The following is a 16,556-nucleotide window of genomic DNA, read 5'->3' as shown; positions in this document are numbered from 1 at the left end:
GTGAGGATAAATCGGAGAGTGAATCGCTCACCAGGACAGGTTATTTGGTCAGGCTGCCAGACAGGACGTGACAGGATTCTTGTCCAGGGCTGTGCCAATTTTTTTTTTTGCTCAACTCTCATATACATATTTGGTATTACGGTACTGAGACTACAACTCTTCATATAAGGCTATGTGCACACGTAGTTGGAAGTGTTGCAGACTTTTCCGCGCGTATTTTGAAAAATCCGCAGGTAAAAAAGACCGCGGATTAGCCTGCAGTTTAGCCCTGCGGTTTCACACCTCACAATGGTGAAGGTGAGAAACCGCAGCAGAATTCGCACAAAGAATTGACATGCTGCAGATTGTAACCTGAACCACTGCGGATCCGCAGCAGAATCCGCACCGTGTGCACATAGCCTGAGAATGATTTTTTTTCCTATGAACAATTAATATTAGTTTATATGTAACTAGAAGTGTTCTAAAGAGAAAAAAACTATATTATAAACAGGAACGCTAAACTGACTCCTACAGGGGTCGGTTAGTCCGGAAAACTCATTTTCATATTTTCTTCTTAGGCATTCAGAGTTAATAGAGAAGGGGAGCCGATTGAGGACCCTCAAATATATAGTTCTCCAATAGATTAAGGCTACTCAGTGGGAACTCCCTGTGATGATCTTTTGATCAAGGTGGACTTGTTTAAAACCCTTTAAAATTCATCTTTTCTGCACTAGGACCACAGTTCTAAAAAGGATATAAGATTTTCTGATTTCATGTAACATATTGCGTTGTATTAGTGTCATTTCTGTTAACTGACCCTGTAGCTCGTACATACTAATGGGTGAAAGGACACAGGTCTGAGTATTTTTAGCTCTCAGGGTTATCATCACTATATATATATTAGGTAACATGTTTGGTATGCGTTCTGTCAATTTCAAAAATAGGAATTATTGACAAAATTATCCAATGGAAAATTATTTGGTTCCCAACCTCTCGTTTCATGACCCAAAGACCATGAGCCGGGATCACCTGAGCCCCCTCCTCGGACGGAGGTTGTATATAAGAGCTCTCCTCAGGTGAGCCGTATTAAACCTCCCCAAGAGAGACCCAGACTCAGCAGCATGCTTCTGGCCACCACTATTCTCCTCCTTGTCTTACTATGTCTGGTCTGGACAATATGGATAAAAGGAAATGCTAAGGATGGGCTACATCTGCCTCCGGGACCTCGTCCTCTCCCAGTGATCGGTAACGTTCTCCAAATAAGACCTCTGAAATTTTTGTTCTCACTTAAGCAGGTAAATAATGGGGGATACGTTTATCACGCTTTTAAAACATGCAAAAGCTTTTTTTAGTAAGTAGACGCAACCTTAAGGGGCATTTACATGTATTTTTGAATAAAAATAATTTTCACAACTTTTTTTCAAAAATTTTCACCAGTTGCATTCGTTATCCTGTCTGTATTTATTATACATTTGTACCGTTTTTATCTTTTGATTATGTTCCTAAATGACTATATTATTTTATAAATGTCTTAATTAAGCAAGGGAATTAGGGTACAAACATGTAGATTAAAATGACTTCTTATTTAAGCCACATTTTTAATTTATGAGTAATGCAACCAGTATGCTTTGCGAAATCCATGAAATAACCATGAAAATTTTCATAACTGTCTAGCAGAAAAAACTTTTTATTACTTATAGCTACTAGTGATGAGCAAGCGTGCTCGCCACTACTCATTACTCGCCCGAGTATCACTGTACTTGGTGTACTCGGCGAGCACCAAGCATTTCCGGGATTACTCGGCAGGAAATCGGGTCTCCACACTGCATTTCTGGTGGTCTTTAGAGACCCAATCAACATGCAGGGATTGTCTGCCAGGCACTATAATGCCGCAGTCATCTTTGTTGTGGTCTTGTAGTGATTGGCTGGTCACACAGCATCATCAGGGGTATAAGAGACTAGACGCCAACCCTGCTCGGCGCATTCAGCTCCGGATTTAGATAGTGTAGGAAGAGCTGCTGCCGAGATAGTGTCAGATTTGGGGATTTCTTAGCCAGTGTGGGGTCTACCATCCTAAACTACTTAAATCCAGCTAAACCAACAGTCCTTCTAAGGACTAATTCCGGAGTATATAAGTTGCAGTGTTAGGTAGGTAGGGGAGTGTACGTTGCTCTATACATACAGTATCAGTGCAAGGCCTGCAGGCATTGTATGTGTGTATATAGATATCATTGCATACATCAAGAGGGTCCATTCCATTAATGTCTGCTGCTGCTACCTATAGCATATATTGACTGCATATACCTAGCCCCAGGTTAGGAATTTTTTTTTGCCAGGTTAATAGAGGTTATTTTATTCCAGAGTTTTTTTTTTTTCTCCATTTGCTTTTTGACACTGCACAATACAGCCAGATCCTTTTCCTAACTCAGCATGAAAATCCAGCAATTTTAAAGGGGTCCCAAAAATCGCATTTGAGTGCGCAGAAAAATCTGTTATTTTTTGTGGTACGGTAGAATTTTTTTTTAATGTCTTACACACACAATTTCTTGACACCATTTTGCTGAACCCCCCCAAAAATACATACAGGCCACATATTTTACAGTGTGGTATATCTGTGACACGCCTCATATATCCATGTGCTAAAAATTTGGGGCATTTTAGGCCTAAATTCCATTTTTGTGCTGTCTGTTACTCTAGTTATATGCATCACTATTTTTCAGACCCCCCCCAAAAAAATACAGGCCACATATTTGGCAGTGTGGTATCTCCGTGACAGGCCTCATATATCTGTGTGCTCCAAGTTTGGGCATTTTAGGCTGGTATTCCAGTGTTTTTCCTGTCTCTTACTCTAGTTATATACAGCACTATTTTGCATTAAAAAAATAAAAAATACAGGCCACATATTTGCCAGTGTGGTATCTCCGAGACAGGCCTCATACATAGGGCTCGTTGTTCTGTCCGATAACCCGAGTATTCCAATTTGCTCGACCCGAGCAATGAGCACCCGAGCATTTTAGTATTTGCTCATCACTAATAGCTACCAATCATAGAGCAGCTTTCATTTTTCAAGAGAATAAGGAATGAAAGCTGAAAGTAGTTGGTTGGTTGATTTATCCACCATTGACTTTGCATCGCCTTTCAAGGATATGTCCATCATTCCAACTAACTTTTCTTACTGCTTCAGCGCATCTGAGATAAAAAATGAACCCTAGCTGTATAAATATAAATTTTTTTTATTTGAATGTGGGATAGTTTGGACATATATAATTGTTCTAAGAATAAATATAAGGAATTTGTGTATTTTCATCTAATTTTTTTATTATTTTCACAGTTCCAGGAAAAATATGGCCCAATATTCACTATATATTTTGGATCTCGCCCAACTGTGGTGCTTTGTGGATATAATGCGGTAAAAGAGGCCTTAATAGACAATAAAGATGCTTTTAGTGGAAGAGGGATGATGCCAGTGCCTGATTATGTGCTGAAGGGATATGGTAAGATGTCCCATTATTAGTTGTCCACATAGCCAGCTTAAACTTTTAAGAAACTCAACTGAGAATTTCTCCTCTAGGGATCATAGGCAGCAATGGCGATCGTTGGAAGCAGATGAGACGCTTTGCACTTACTACTCTTAGAAACTTCGGAATGGGTAAGAGGAGCATAGAAGAGAGAATCCAGGAGGAGGCCAAGTTTCTTTTGGAGGAATTCAGCAAAACTGAAGGTGCAGAAACATTTCATGTGCCATATTTGTTTCCTGTGCCATATAACTAGTCATTCTTGTTGGTATCAGAGATTGAAGCCAATAGAAAATCTGATCCAAATGCTTAGATAGGAGAAGCTGGTTCAGAGTCCCATGAGGTTAAATAGAAATATTTGGGAGAAAGTGCCTATATGTTACAAGGAAATAAGGAGAAAGGTTTTCTTCAAGTGTGCTAATATTGCATTAGCTGTCCCCAAATTTGTTGACATTTTAATGGTCTAAAAAGTTTTTTTTCCATTTGTATTACCCTATGTTGACAACTGCAAACTCCTTACAATAATATCAGCCAAGTCTAACTGGATCTCCAATTGCTTGACTCAGAACGATTATTGCCCAATCAATCTTCAAAAATTATTTGCAAAAAATTACTACAGTACTACCCATGGTCGTAAGTTAAATGGTCAACTAAAAGAACAAGAGAGCAGAAGTAACCTTCAGTAGATAATATATGTATTGTTTTTCTCAATAGGGAAAATGTTTGACCCAACGTTTTTCCTCAGTTGTGCCGCATCCAACATTATCTGCTCTGTTTTATTTGGCAAGAGATTTAGTTACAAAGATGAACGATTTTTGTCTCTTCTTAAAAATATCACTGGTACTCTTCGATTCATGAACTCTGTATGGGGTTTGGTGAGTACCAATGTTTCATTTATTACTATTTTTGAAATTTACCTATGAAGGTGACTTTTAATAGTTTACACACCTTCACTAACTTGACTAATTTTACTATTTTAGCTTTTTTTCTACTTGAATGGACTTATGCAACGTATTCCTGGTCCTCACCATAATGGTATTCAGCATCTATTTGACCTCAAAGCATTCATCCAAGAGGAGGTGAAGGAAAGTGTGAACACCCTTAACCCTAATGCTACACGGCACTTTATTGATTGCTTTCTGGTTAAGATGCAACAGGTAAAAAGACAATTTCTTTTTGTTTTAAGGGATTCATTTGTAGTTTTCAACTTCATTAAACGTCTACTGTAGATTATATATATACTCGGTCCAAGAGTCCATCATGACCAGAGATACTATATTACTTAGTGGTAATTTCATTTGGTTTTTCCAAGATCAACATATATAAACCTGACATCCACCATGTTTTAATCTGTTTCCAGGAAAAACAAAACCCAACCTCAGAATTTCATAATGAAAATCTTGTAGGGTCTGCACTGAACTTGTTCTTTGGTGGGACCGAGACTACCAGTACAACCCTACGATATGGCTTCCTTGCTCTACTAAAATATCCTGAAATTCAAGGTATACAAATAAAGCACATAATTACACTTGGATTGAATTCTGTGTTGAACATAATTCTATGCAATTTAAAATTGGTTATTGCCGACACCACTCATTGTTTAATGAATCCTGGTGATTAATTGTAGAACCAATTGTATCTTTTTACGCTTTGACCAACCTTTTCCTACAGAACTGTTGTAGCTAAGTTAACATCAGATTTGTATCTCATTTAGCAAAAATCCAAGATGAAATTTACCGTGTGATAGGTGACCGTCAGCCATCAGTTGAAGATCGAACCAACATGCCTTATACTGAGGCTGTAATCTGCGAGTTCCAGCGATACAGTGATCTTATTCCCACAGGGGTTCCCCACTCTACAACTGAGGACATCATATTTCGAGGATATACTATCCCCAAGGTGAAACCCTATAATAAGACAATAATGGACACACATAGCGTATCAGCTACTTTCTAACTCTAAGATCATACCATGATTGGGCTGTACATTTGGCACAAATATCTAAATAGTACCACCATTCATATGCCACAGATGTATACAACTGCATATAGTATTTCCTAACTTGAATGCTGGATATAGAATTTAAGCAAAATGTTAACCAATCTTAAGAGCTAAAAACAGTGTCTGAGTGGAAATGGTACCAACCAACGTCCTGGAAAAGTTCATGACTTTTGTCAACATCGACATATAGAAATACTTACGAACAGTGGAGATAATATTTCCTCTATAGCTTTTGATGTGAAGTTTCTTATTTGACCATCAAAAAGAATCAGAAGTCATCTTCTGTTGTCGTTATAGGAACTGGCCTCCGTCATGGTTAGTTTCACTGTCTGTAGACAGCAGTTCTCTTTTTGGATACCTGACAATGTTTTCTTGCTGTATTGAGATTCTGCCCATGTTTGTGTAGGTTCTTACGGGATTTATGTAAAAAATGTTCGTACAGTGGTGTGAAATATGTTGAAATATGTAATGCTAAATAGGAACATTAGGAAAACTGTCCAAATAATGAATTGATCTATTTTTTTTTTCTTAAACTTTCAGGGTACCAATGTGTTTCCATTATTGACCACTGTATTAAAGGATCCCGAACAGTTTCCAAAACCAATGCACTTCTCCCCAGATCGGTTCCTGGATGAAAAGGGAGCAGTAAAGAAACATGCAGCTCTTATGCCGTTCTCCGCAGGTAACATTTTCTTTGTATTTGGGGAGAAATCATTATGTTAAGTAACAACTCATTTGCTTGGAAGATCAAGGTATTTACAAAACTTTAGTTGTGTGATGAAAATTGACTGACCTTTAGTAAATATTCCCTGATGAATATAATCCTATAGTTTACATATAGAATTCATTTTCATGTTTCAGGGTGTTTGTCCCTACTCAGTGCAAAGCAGGAGATCTGACTTGGCCTCAGACTGCGGTCTAATGGGTAACGTCTTTTTTTAAAGAGAGTGACATGCCGGACATGCCAACATGAGGAGTCCTGTATGCCATGCAATGCTCCTTTTGGAAACAAAATACGCAAATAGCCTCTTCAGAGAGGAAGAGGAAAAGAACTCTAGTGACACCTACTGAAAGTAGCAATCCAAAAAGTCAATATCTAAGTTACCACTTAGACACCAGTCCAGGCTTGGACTGGCCCATAAGGGAGCAAGGGAATCCCCCGGTGTGCCCCTGTGCAGACATGAGCCCCCAACCCCACTGTAATGGCAGTACTTGGCATAATTCACATGTTTTACTCTGTACAGAAAAAAGCAGCATCTTATTCATTAACCAAACTACCTAGTTTATTATTATTTAGAGATATAGGTAAATTTGTGACCGAGGGTAGTGTAATATTTGTATGCAGGTGAAAAGTGGGCCCCCAAAGTCAATGTTACTGGTGGGCCCTTGGCACCCCAGTCTGACACTGCACCAGTCAGGAACATCTCATACAGAGAGATCAAGCTTCCAGCTTTGAACTGGGGAGAGGAAAACACCCTGAAAACATGTGTTTGTAAACATAGTATCTGATTTGGCTTTTATCCTAAGTAATGCAGCAAAGCTGGTAGAAGGGTCAATATTAACTTTTAGAATTGCAGCTTCCAGTAGATAGCTCTAAAGTTCTAGTCCTCTTCCTCTCTGTAGAGGCAATTTTTAGATTATATTTCCCAGATGAGTATTGCATGGCCTATAAGTCTCCTCACACTGGCATGTAAGACATATCTTTCTCCACAAAAAGAGACATACTTTTTAGACACTATAAAAAGTTTAGAAGTTGAGAACTGTTTGAATAAAAAATCTTAAAAATGTTTCTTTCCTTTGTAGGAAGGCGAATATGTCCAGGAGAAGCTTTAGCTCGAATGGAACTTTTTCTATTCCTGACCACACTCCTCCAGAAGTTCACCCTGACCACAGTGGTGCCCACAGATAACATTGACTTAACTCCTGTGTTTAGTAGTGCTGGCCATATGCCCCCTTCTTACAAGATGTCTGCAATTCCTCGACACTAATATTATGCTAATTATGGGCCATAAAACAGATCAGACTTGTGCATACTGTGATCTTTTTCACGCAAAACCATTAGACCATATAGAAAAGCATTGGTGTGCACTGTAACTTAGGTTTTGGGCCAAAAATACTGAAATCTGATGAAGTTTCACTGATTTCATGCCTTATCAATTAATAAATTAAAACTAAAGTGGCTTTCTTGACATTAGGCTTTTGGCTGGGCTTTAGTAAAGCTTTAGGCTTAGATTAGTAAATATAGCAAAGGTTGCACTCAATTGCACTAAAGCAAATCAGTGTGTGATACATGAATTGTGAATAGCTTAATGGCTTTTGGAAATGAAAATACACATGAGATGCTTAGCACAAAATTTGGCCAAAAATTGTGAACCCATCTGTTAGGCGTCGGGTTTCTCCCTCTGCACAGGAGGAATCCCGAGTCTTGCCTTCTGTGATTTCCCATTCAGGCCCAGCCGCAGAGGAGCCTGCTTAGCAAAGACATCGGTCCTGGCACCTTGCTCAAGCTAGTGCTGTCAGGTTGGTTGCTGCTGCCATCCCTGGTTCAGCTATAGCAGCCTGCACTAGCCAGCGGCGAGCGACTCCTGGGACTAATTCCCTCTTTCGATCCACTAAGCATGCCCGTGGCTCAACCTCTTATTGGAGCTCAGGGGTCACATGCTCAGGTCCCGTGCCTATTCCAATTGGACCACGGGGAAGGTCCCGGAAGGTTGCGCTAATATAGACTCATATTTTCAGTGGTATGTGTGATGATGGATGCATGAGACCGGTGACTGACTCCTTATGACTCCCTCCCTCTGGTTGTGCTTGTTACAGGGTTTAGGGTATAGAGTCAGCATCAATTAGTGGCATGGTCTAGCGCCACTGTGCTATCCAGTCACAGCACCTCACTCAGCGCCATTTTGTGCCATTTAGTCCCAGGCACATTAGTACCGCATTTAGCAGCTGTATCCGCCAATGCGACGCCGTGTGCAAACCTAGCGCTTTCCTCCCTAGTCTGGGTAGCTAGTGGCATTCGTCAGAGTGGTGCAGTGGGCACTCGGTGCACTATATTTCCGATACCCTCTTGCTGGTGTAGGTTATAGCAGGTACGCAGGATGCAGTGACGAGACGCAAGACTGAGTTGTACTTTGGAAGTAACTTTTATAAATTGAAGCCGCTAGGGCTATCCTAAGCAACCAAAACAAAGTAACAACAATTGTCCTCGCAGTGACTCAGTACAACCAAAGACTATTTAAAGAGAACATGACTAACCCAGCAAAGGCCGGTTATTATAGGGCCGCAATATGGCCGACTACAGGTCCTTATTTCCTATAGTGTCACTTATCCGTCCTGACGTCCCTCGGCATCTCTGTTGGAGCTGCTTTGGCGTTGCAGCCGCTGGGTCCAGCTGCTGAAGATCTGGCGTAGTCTTCGGGCGCTCAAACGCCCAGGAGGGGTAGGGGCACAACCGGCCCTGGGTGAGTCCGTTGAGATGTGGCATAGTCTTCGGGCGCTCCAACGCCCAGGAGGAATAGGGGCACAACAGGCCCTGGGTGAGTCCTTTGATGAGGTAACCCCCTGGGAAGGCAGCGGGGCTCCGCTCGTTAGCGGGTTAAGAGAGATTCCAGTCCCCAAGCAGGGGTGTGTTGCAGTTACCAGGAGTGGCGGTTGGTCGGCCACGTGCACGGCCTGGGGCTGTGCAAAGAGTCTCTCTGTTAGCGAGAAGCAGGCCCCAGCTGCCGGCTGCAGCGGGGTGATGGCAGCTGTGGGCGGTAATGGACAGGCTGCAGCCGTGGGCTGAAGCAGAGCGGCAGCGTCCGCGGTCGGCGGCGGGCAGGCCACAACCGCGGGCTTGAATGGGGCGGCAGCAGCCGCGAGAGGCAGCGGACAGGCCGTAATGGGCTGGAGCACAGCGGCAATGGCCGCGGACGACCATGGGCAAGTAGTGACTCCGGATCGGAATGATGTGAAAGTCTCTTGTCGGTAAGCTCAGTGTCTCCTACCCGAAGGCCGCATTAAGTCTCTCCTCTGCTGCTGGCCTCCTTTCTGGTCACTGTTTGTCGCTCTGGCTCTCTCACACCCCCACAGTCTCTTGCCCCGTTTCTGCCATTCTGCTAACTGACCCTCTTGTGCGCTCCCTGCCCCTTTTATACTTGCCCCTCCCCTTGTTGTCCTGTCACTCTCAGCCGTCCACCTTCCTCCTCCGTTCGCCGGGTACAGTTCCCTTAGGAACCTAGATGGCGGTCCCCTTGGTTCCGGTCCCCGACACTCTGCAGGGGCCCTCCCCCCTACACTGGCACCGCGGCCCCGAGTGCTGGTGGTCTAAAGGGATTCTTTCCTCGGTCTCTGGGATGGAGTCCTGTGACCTTGTATTAGCGCTTACCTTGCCGAGTCCTGTGAGGTTAACAGGCTATGGCATTTGTTTCAGCGGCTCTGTGCAGTAACAGTTTGCTTATGTACACACCGGGTCAGCGCCGGTATTCAGTCAGTACATTGCGATATAGTGTCCGCCATTATCGAGCAGCAGTTTACCATCTCTGCACAGTGGACTCCGGGTTGCGATCACACTGTCTCATATTTTATAGTTAGTGCAATCCGCGAGCCCTAACACCATCCACCAACGTCAAGGTAATCTCATGGATCAGTCCCTGACCTAACTGCCTAGTGTGAACACTCACCTCTGGCTAATAACTTGGTAAAGCCTATATTTATAGGAAGGTCGGAACCAAACGTGATTGGATGTAATTAAAACCACAGCATGGGGAAGTGTGGGGTGTTCAAGTCAGAAAAAATAGTAGGCTTCGATGTGATACGAAAGTTGTAAGAAAGCCATATCTACTAGACATTCTGCAATTTGTGTGTCATGGTTGCCGAACCTCGCTGGGCAGACCATGTTAACTATGATTATGGTGCAATGTAACATCTGCATCTTTGGAAGCATCATGTTGTGTCATGGTCAAAATTACAGTTTAGGCCCAGTGTTATTTATTTTATTTTTTTGCATTTTAATATTAAAGGCAGTAACAAAAAATTGGGGCAATTTATTTTTAAATTAATCTCATACTAGGAAATTATACTACTTGTAGCCTAAAACATTTTATTGGTTTGCCAGGTGCTACATTGACAACTTTGCATTCATATTTAGTCCTTTTGTATGTGAACAAATTGTCCTAAGAAAGACAAGAAAATAGTCTACAATTGGAAACCCATGTACTGTATTTACTATGTCAAAATAGAATTTAAAAAGTCTGATTTTATTGAAATAAAAATTATTTTTTTCTTGCTTTAAACTTTTGTCATTAATAAAGGGACTAGCCACTACTTTACATGTGCCTTTTATGTGAACTCATTTCCATAGATAAGCATTTCACTAAATATTTTGCCTTGTCAAATCCTGCTATAACCTGAGCTGTAACCTCAACTGCTCTTCTGGTCACACAATCTCTGGCTGAGAATCTCCTGCTTCTTGTGATGTCAGGCCAGATTATCACTTACTTCTGAGCTATGGAAATTGTGGGGTGCATGTGGTTTCTCATGTGAGTGGGCGTGGTGTGTAGCATTGGTGGGCATGGCAGACTGTGAGACTGGGCGGTGCTGCATTCAGTGGAGCTCACTCCGTAACCGTGAATGCTGCCAGCTCTCCCTGCAGACCCAGCTCCCTCTCCTATCTATTCTATCTGTATGTATACACCCTGATGTATACCCTGTGTAATGTGAATATATTCAGATCACATACTAATATAGATATAGTGAATACACCAACGCCTCCAAGTAAAGAACTCCAGATGCAATTGTAAGGTTATAACAGGAACGCAGGATGCAGTGATGAGCAGGAGGCAGAACAAGAGTTGGGTATTTTATGCAGAGGTTAATTGTTAGTCAGTATTCCATGCAGGGAGAACACAAAAGCAAAATAGTACAAATACAGGTAAGATGAACAGTGCAATACTATCGCAAACAACAATCGGTAAAGAAATGGATCAAACTTATCAGCCTGTAGCTCCCGACCAGTCAGATTTACACGATTCCACGTGTCGACGCAGGTGACAGGAGAAGTCTCAGAAGCGATCACAGATTACATCAAAGCAATGTCTCTTGAATGAAACGGCGGTTCCTGGCTTTTCCTGATGCGGGGTTCCGTTCCTGGTACATGGGATTGCACAGGATGTGGAAGATGGAAAAACACGTGGGCAACAAAGTTCCTGAGAGGGAGCCAAAGGAGAGCCCTCGTAAACAGCGCTTTGCGCGTGGTCCGTTTGATAACGACTGTCAGACACTGCGAGGGGTGCTGTCCAATCAGAGCTCTCAGGTGTGGAAGTCTGTTGATGTATAGGCTCTGTCTGGACGCAGGCTGTGCGTGTAATGGAAGGTAAGCAGTGGCGTCGGCCTGCTGGTTGGCGAGGAACAGTGGAGATGGAGTCAACCTTCTCCTTGCGTGTTCTCTGTCTTCCCGCCAGAAGTCCCCCTTTTGCGTGCTCAGCCCATTTTATTCCGAACCTGCCCCCTGCAGTCAGGTGCAAAGGTCTGCTTTGGTCAGAAAGTACTCCCCCCCCCGCAATAATGGTAACAGCCCCGATGGTTCCTGCCCAGACACACAAGAAGCTGCCCTAGCCCGATCCATCTCCCTACATTCCTCCACTCCTTTCGGAATTTTCGAGAACTGCGTGGGAGTTTTCTTCTCTTCTTCAGATAAATTGATATTGCTCATAATGATTTGGGGGTTTGCTAGCTATTGTACGTTCAGAACACACTGCAAACTGGGAGGAGTAGTGGAGTCTTCTGGGATGTTAGAATCCGTTGGCACTGTCAGAGGTCCAGACGTGGCTGTACTCTCTGAAACATCTTCCTGGGGAACCCTGAGCCCTTGCTCTGTACCTTCCTCATCTTCTTCTTTTTCTTGTTTTATAACGGGAACCGACTCGATGGTTTCTGGCGGCTCTTCCACTTGTGCCGGGTCTTTAGACAAGCAAGGCCGAAGCATGTTCCGGTGAACTATTCGAGTAGCAGAGTTTCTGTCTCCCTCAGATAGACCCTCATACACAAGACCTTCAGAGCTGACTCGTCTTTTTACCCGATAGGGTTTTTTTCCCAGCGATTTTCCAATTTGTCCCATGGACGTTTGTCTTGCAATAGGACACGGCCCCAATTTGATGTTCTGTTGCTGTGATGGAGTTTTCTCAGCATGCTCCAATTCGCAGAGTCGAGTCTGCACTATACGATGCAGGGTCTGTAGATGATGTCGATGTTCTCGGACCCATGAAGACACTCCTACCCAAGAGCCGCTTTCCTCTGGATTTAACTCAAAGTCAGTGATTCCTTTACCATCTCTGCTGAACAGGAGTTAGTAGGGAGAGTAACCCGTGGTACTATGCACTAGATTGTTATAAACCCAGACCAACTCTGAATCGAATTCAGGCCACCGGGCCTTCCGAAATTCTTCCAAAGTTCTCAACTTTTGGATTAATGTCCAGTTAAAGCGTTCACAAGCACCATTACCCTGCGGGTGATATGGTGTGGTCCGGGATTCATCAATTCGGTACAGGTGATGTAGCTCTTCCATTACCTTCCCAAAAAAACAGGCTCCCTGATCTGAATGAATCCATTTTGGGCAGCCATAAACCTGGATAAAATTTTTACAAATGGCATACGCAGCGGATTCTGCAGTCTGGTCTCTGGTTGGGGTCACCATTGCGAACTTCGTGAAATGGTCCACCATTACTTGTCAATGTTCATATCCCTGGTGAGCCGGTCCGATAGTCAAATAATCTACCATTAATAATTCAAAGGAAGCAGATGTCACTATGTATTGTATTGGGGCCTTCTGCTCAGGTGGTTTCGCCCGTTCACATGTCCGTCAAGCTCTGCATATCTCTTCAACTTCCGCCTTCAGCCGAGGGTGATAAATGAACCGCTGTAACCATTGAAATGTCTTTTCCTGGCCAAAGTGCACTCCTTTTTCATGGGCCTCGGTGGAAATCTCGCTTAACAGGGACTTTGGAACTAGAACCTGCCAGGTGACCCACAGCTCTGTTTGGAGTTGCACTTTCCAATACAGTAACCCGTTTTTCATCTGAAGGCGTTCCCACTGGTGAAGGATCTGCAGAGTTTCTGGAGACAGAGTATTCCTTTCTGCCGAAATGCGGAGTCTCTTGGAAGTTACACACCGCCTCAATAGAGCAAGTTCTCCATCTTCTTGTTGCAAGCGGACCCATTCATCCTGGGATCGCCCTAGGACTCCTTCTGGGAACTGTGTTTGTATCTGGTCCTGCATTGCCATTACCGTCCTGGCGGGCCCTAAAAACCTGGGAATCTCTTCACTTTCCAGTTCTTCAATCGCTATTCCTTTCAGGTTCCCCTGTGTTTTATCCTAGATAGTGCGCCAGCATGAATGTTCTCTGCTCCTCTCTTGTACGTGATTCTATACCAGAACTTCGCCATTCTGGCCACCCATCGCTGTTCCAGGGCTCCTAGCTTCACATTCTCCAGATAAGCCAGAGGGTTATTATCGGTGTGCACTAGGACTTCAGACCCAGACAGATATTCCACGAACCTCTCCGTCATAGCCCACACCAACACAAGCAGCTCTAACTTGAATGAACTGTAGTTGTCCGGATTACGTTCAAAATCGTGAAGGGCCCGACTTGCATAAGCGATCACCTTCTCTCTTCCACCCTGTATCTGTGACAACACAGCCCCAAGGCCATGCAAACTCCCGTAAGTGTGGAGAATAAACAGTTGAGAAAAGTCCGCATAAGCCAGCACAGGAACTTCAGTCAAGGCTTTCTTCAAATCTTGGAAAGCTTCCTCTTGTTGTTCTCTCCAACAAATCTTCCAGTTTTTTGCACCTGAGGGTGCTCCTTTCAACAGTTCTTGTAGCGGTTTAGCCCGGCGAGCAAAATTTTTCACAAAGCGGCGATAGTATCCAGCCAGTCTTAGGAATGCTCAAACATCTTTTACTGTCTCTAGAGTGGGCCAATCTTGTAGCGCTGCAATCTTTTCCCAAGAGGGTTTTACTCCTTCAGCCGACACAACATGACCCAGATACTCAATCTGATCTAGGAACAGATGACATTTTTGGGGTTTCACATTCAGCCTGTATTTCTGCAAGCGACTCAACACTTGTTCAAGAAGTTGTGTTCCTCAAATGAAGTAGCATACACTATGATTTCATCTAAATAAATTAGCGTAGCTTCAAAATTCATATCACCCACACATTTTTCCATGAGACGCTGAAAAGTTCAGGGGCATTAGCCAATCAGAAAGGCATTTGGTTGAATTCAAATAAGCCCATGGGATGAATGAAGGCAGTGTTTGCTCGATCTTGTTCGGACATCGGTACCTGCCAGTAGCCGCTGGCAAGGTCTAGTGTTGAAAAGAATCAGGCCTTCCCGAGCGCGGACAGGGACTCTTCAATCCTGGGTAGTGGATAGGAATCCTTCACGGTACAGGCATTGAGTTTCCGATAATCCACACAAAAACGCAGAGTCCCATCTTTCTTTCGTACTAAAAGTATTGGGGCAGCCCAGGCTTTCCCTGATGACTCGTTTCTGCAAAATCTGTGCCAGCATACAGTACCTTTCACCTCCTGATATAATTGTCGTGGAATTTGTCTATAACGTTCTCTTATAGGTGCGGTATTCTCCATGGGGATCTCATGAGTGATGGTCATGGTACAGCCGGTCATCTTCATGACGAGCAAACACGTCCCTATATTTTCCTAATAGGGCTTCCATCTGCTGCATCTGCTTCTGGTGAGTTCAGCCAATTCTGCTCGCAATTGGTCCAGGATAATGTGCCCCTCTTGAATATGCTGAGGCTCCGATGACACCGAAGCATTTACTGTTAGGGTCCAGGGGTCTTCATGATGTACTTTCAACTGCACGGGTTGAGATGATATTATTTATTCAGGCATGCCCACAACTCGGGCCGCTTCAATTCTAGGGCAAACTGTTATGTCCTGGTCCTCTAAAATAACACATCGTATGGGCACAGCCCCATCCCGTGGCCAACATACAGGCTACCAAAAATCCTGAAGGCAGTTTCTTCGACGAGGAAGGCTAATCTGAATCTCCACTCCCTCCAGCGGAATACGAGTTTAAACGGGCAGAGACACCACCGTTTGTCCTGGGGGCAACACAAGTTTATCAGAAGAGGGCACAACCACTTTTCCCAAGGAGTCATGGGGTGCATCCTCATCATGCCCCGTATTCGCTCAGTCCAGCTCCATAACATGATGTTGTTACCCGTAAATTTTGGCAAATTATTCAACATTGCCCCCAGTGAGATACTGGACCTCAGACCACCTCCAACTGCTTGAGCTGCCGCCTCCATGCTGTTAGACTGCATCCTGCCAACTACGCCAAATGTAAGGTTATAGCAGGAACGTGGGATGCAGTGACGTGCAGGAGGCAGAACAAGAGTTAACGGGTATTTTATGCAGAGGTTAATTGTTAGTCAGTATTCCATGCAGGGAGAACACAAAAGCAAAATAGTACAAATACAGGTAAGGCCTGTTTCACACTTCCGTTTTTGTGTCCGCCAAACGGATCCGTTTCCGTTTTTTGACGGAAACGGATGCCAACGGATCCGTTTTTAAAAAAACGGATCCGTTTTTTTGGCGGATCCGCGGTAACCGTAATGGAAGTCTATGGGACAAAAAAAAACGGATCCTGCAAAAAATGGCGGATCCGTTTTTTTACGGAAAACAACGGATTTTGACGGATTTGAAAAAACGGAAGTGTGAAACAGGCCCAAGATGAACAGTGCAATACTATCGCTAACAACAATCGGTAAAGAAATGGATCAAACTTATCAGCCTGTAGCTCCCGGCCAGTCAGGTTTACATGATTCCACGGTATCGACACAGGTGACAGGAAAAGTCTCGGAAGCAATCACGGATGACGTCAAAGCAATGTCTCATGAATGAAACAGCGGTTCCTGGCTTTTCCTGATGCGGGATCCGTTCCTGGTACGTGGGATTGCACATGATGTGGAAGACGGAAAAACACGTGGGCAACAAAGTTACGGAGAGGGTGCCGAAGGAGAGCCCTCGCAAACAGTGCGTGTTCTCTGTTTTTG

At 43.7% G+C, this 16,556-nt stretch overlaps 1 protein-coding gene across 1 annotated transcript; it reads left to right on the top strand.

The window, feature by feature from the left end:
- The first annotated feature begins 1,100 nt into the window (after nt 1-1,100).
- Nucleotides 1,101-7,483, top strand: LOC141051695 (cytochrome P450 2B11-like). The gene is made up of 9 exons (XM_073548688.1): nt 1,101-1,274; nt 3,311-3,473; nt 3,551-3,700; nt 4,209-4,369; nt 4,475-4,651; nt 4,855-4,996; nt 5,209-5,393; nt 6,036-6,177; nt 7,299-7,483. The coding sequence occupies exons 1-9, from the start codon at nt 1,101-1,103 to the stop codon at nt 7,481-7,483; spliced, it is 1,479 nt and encodes a 492-aa protein (XP_073404789.1).
- The last annotated feature ends 9,073 nt before the right edge of the window (nt 7,484-16,556 follow it).

Source organism: Dendrobates tinctorius, unplaced genomic scaffold, assembly GCF_039654945.1.
Source record: "Dendrobates tinctorius isolate UK_male_01 unplaced genomic scaffold, ASM3965494v1 ptg000158l, whole genome shotgun sequence".
Classification (NCBI taxonomy): Eukaryota; Metazoa; Chordata; class Amphibia; order Anura; family Dendrobatidae; genus Dendrobates; species Dendrobates tinctorius.
Note: the sequence above shows the minus strand (reverse complement) of the source record. Positions and strands in the feature narration are given on the sequence as shown.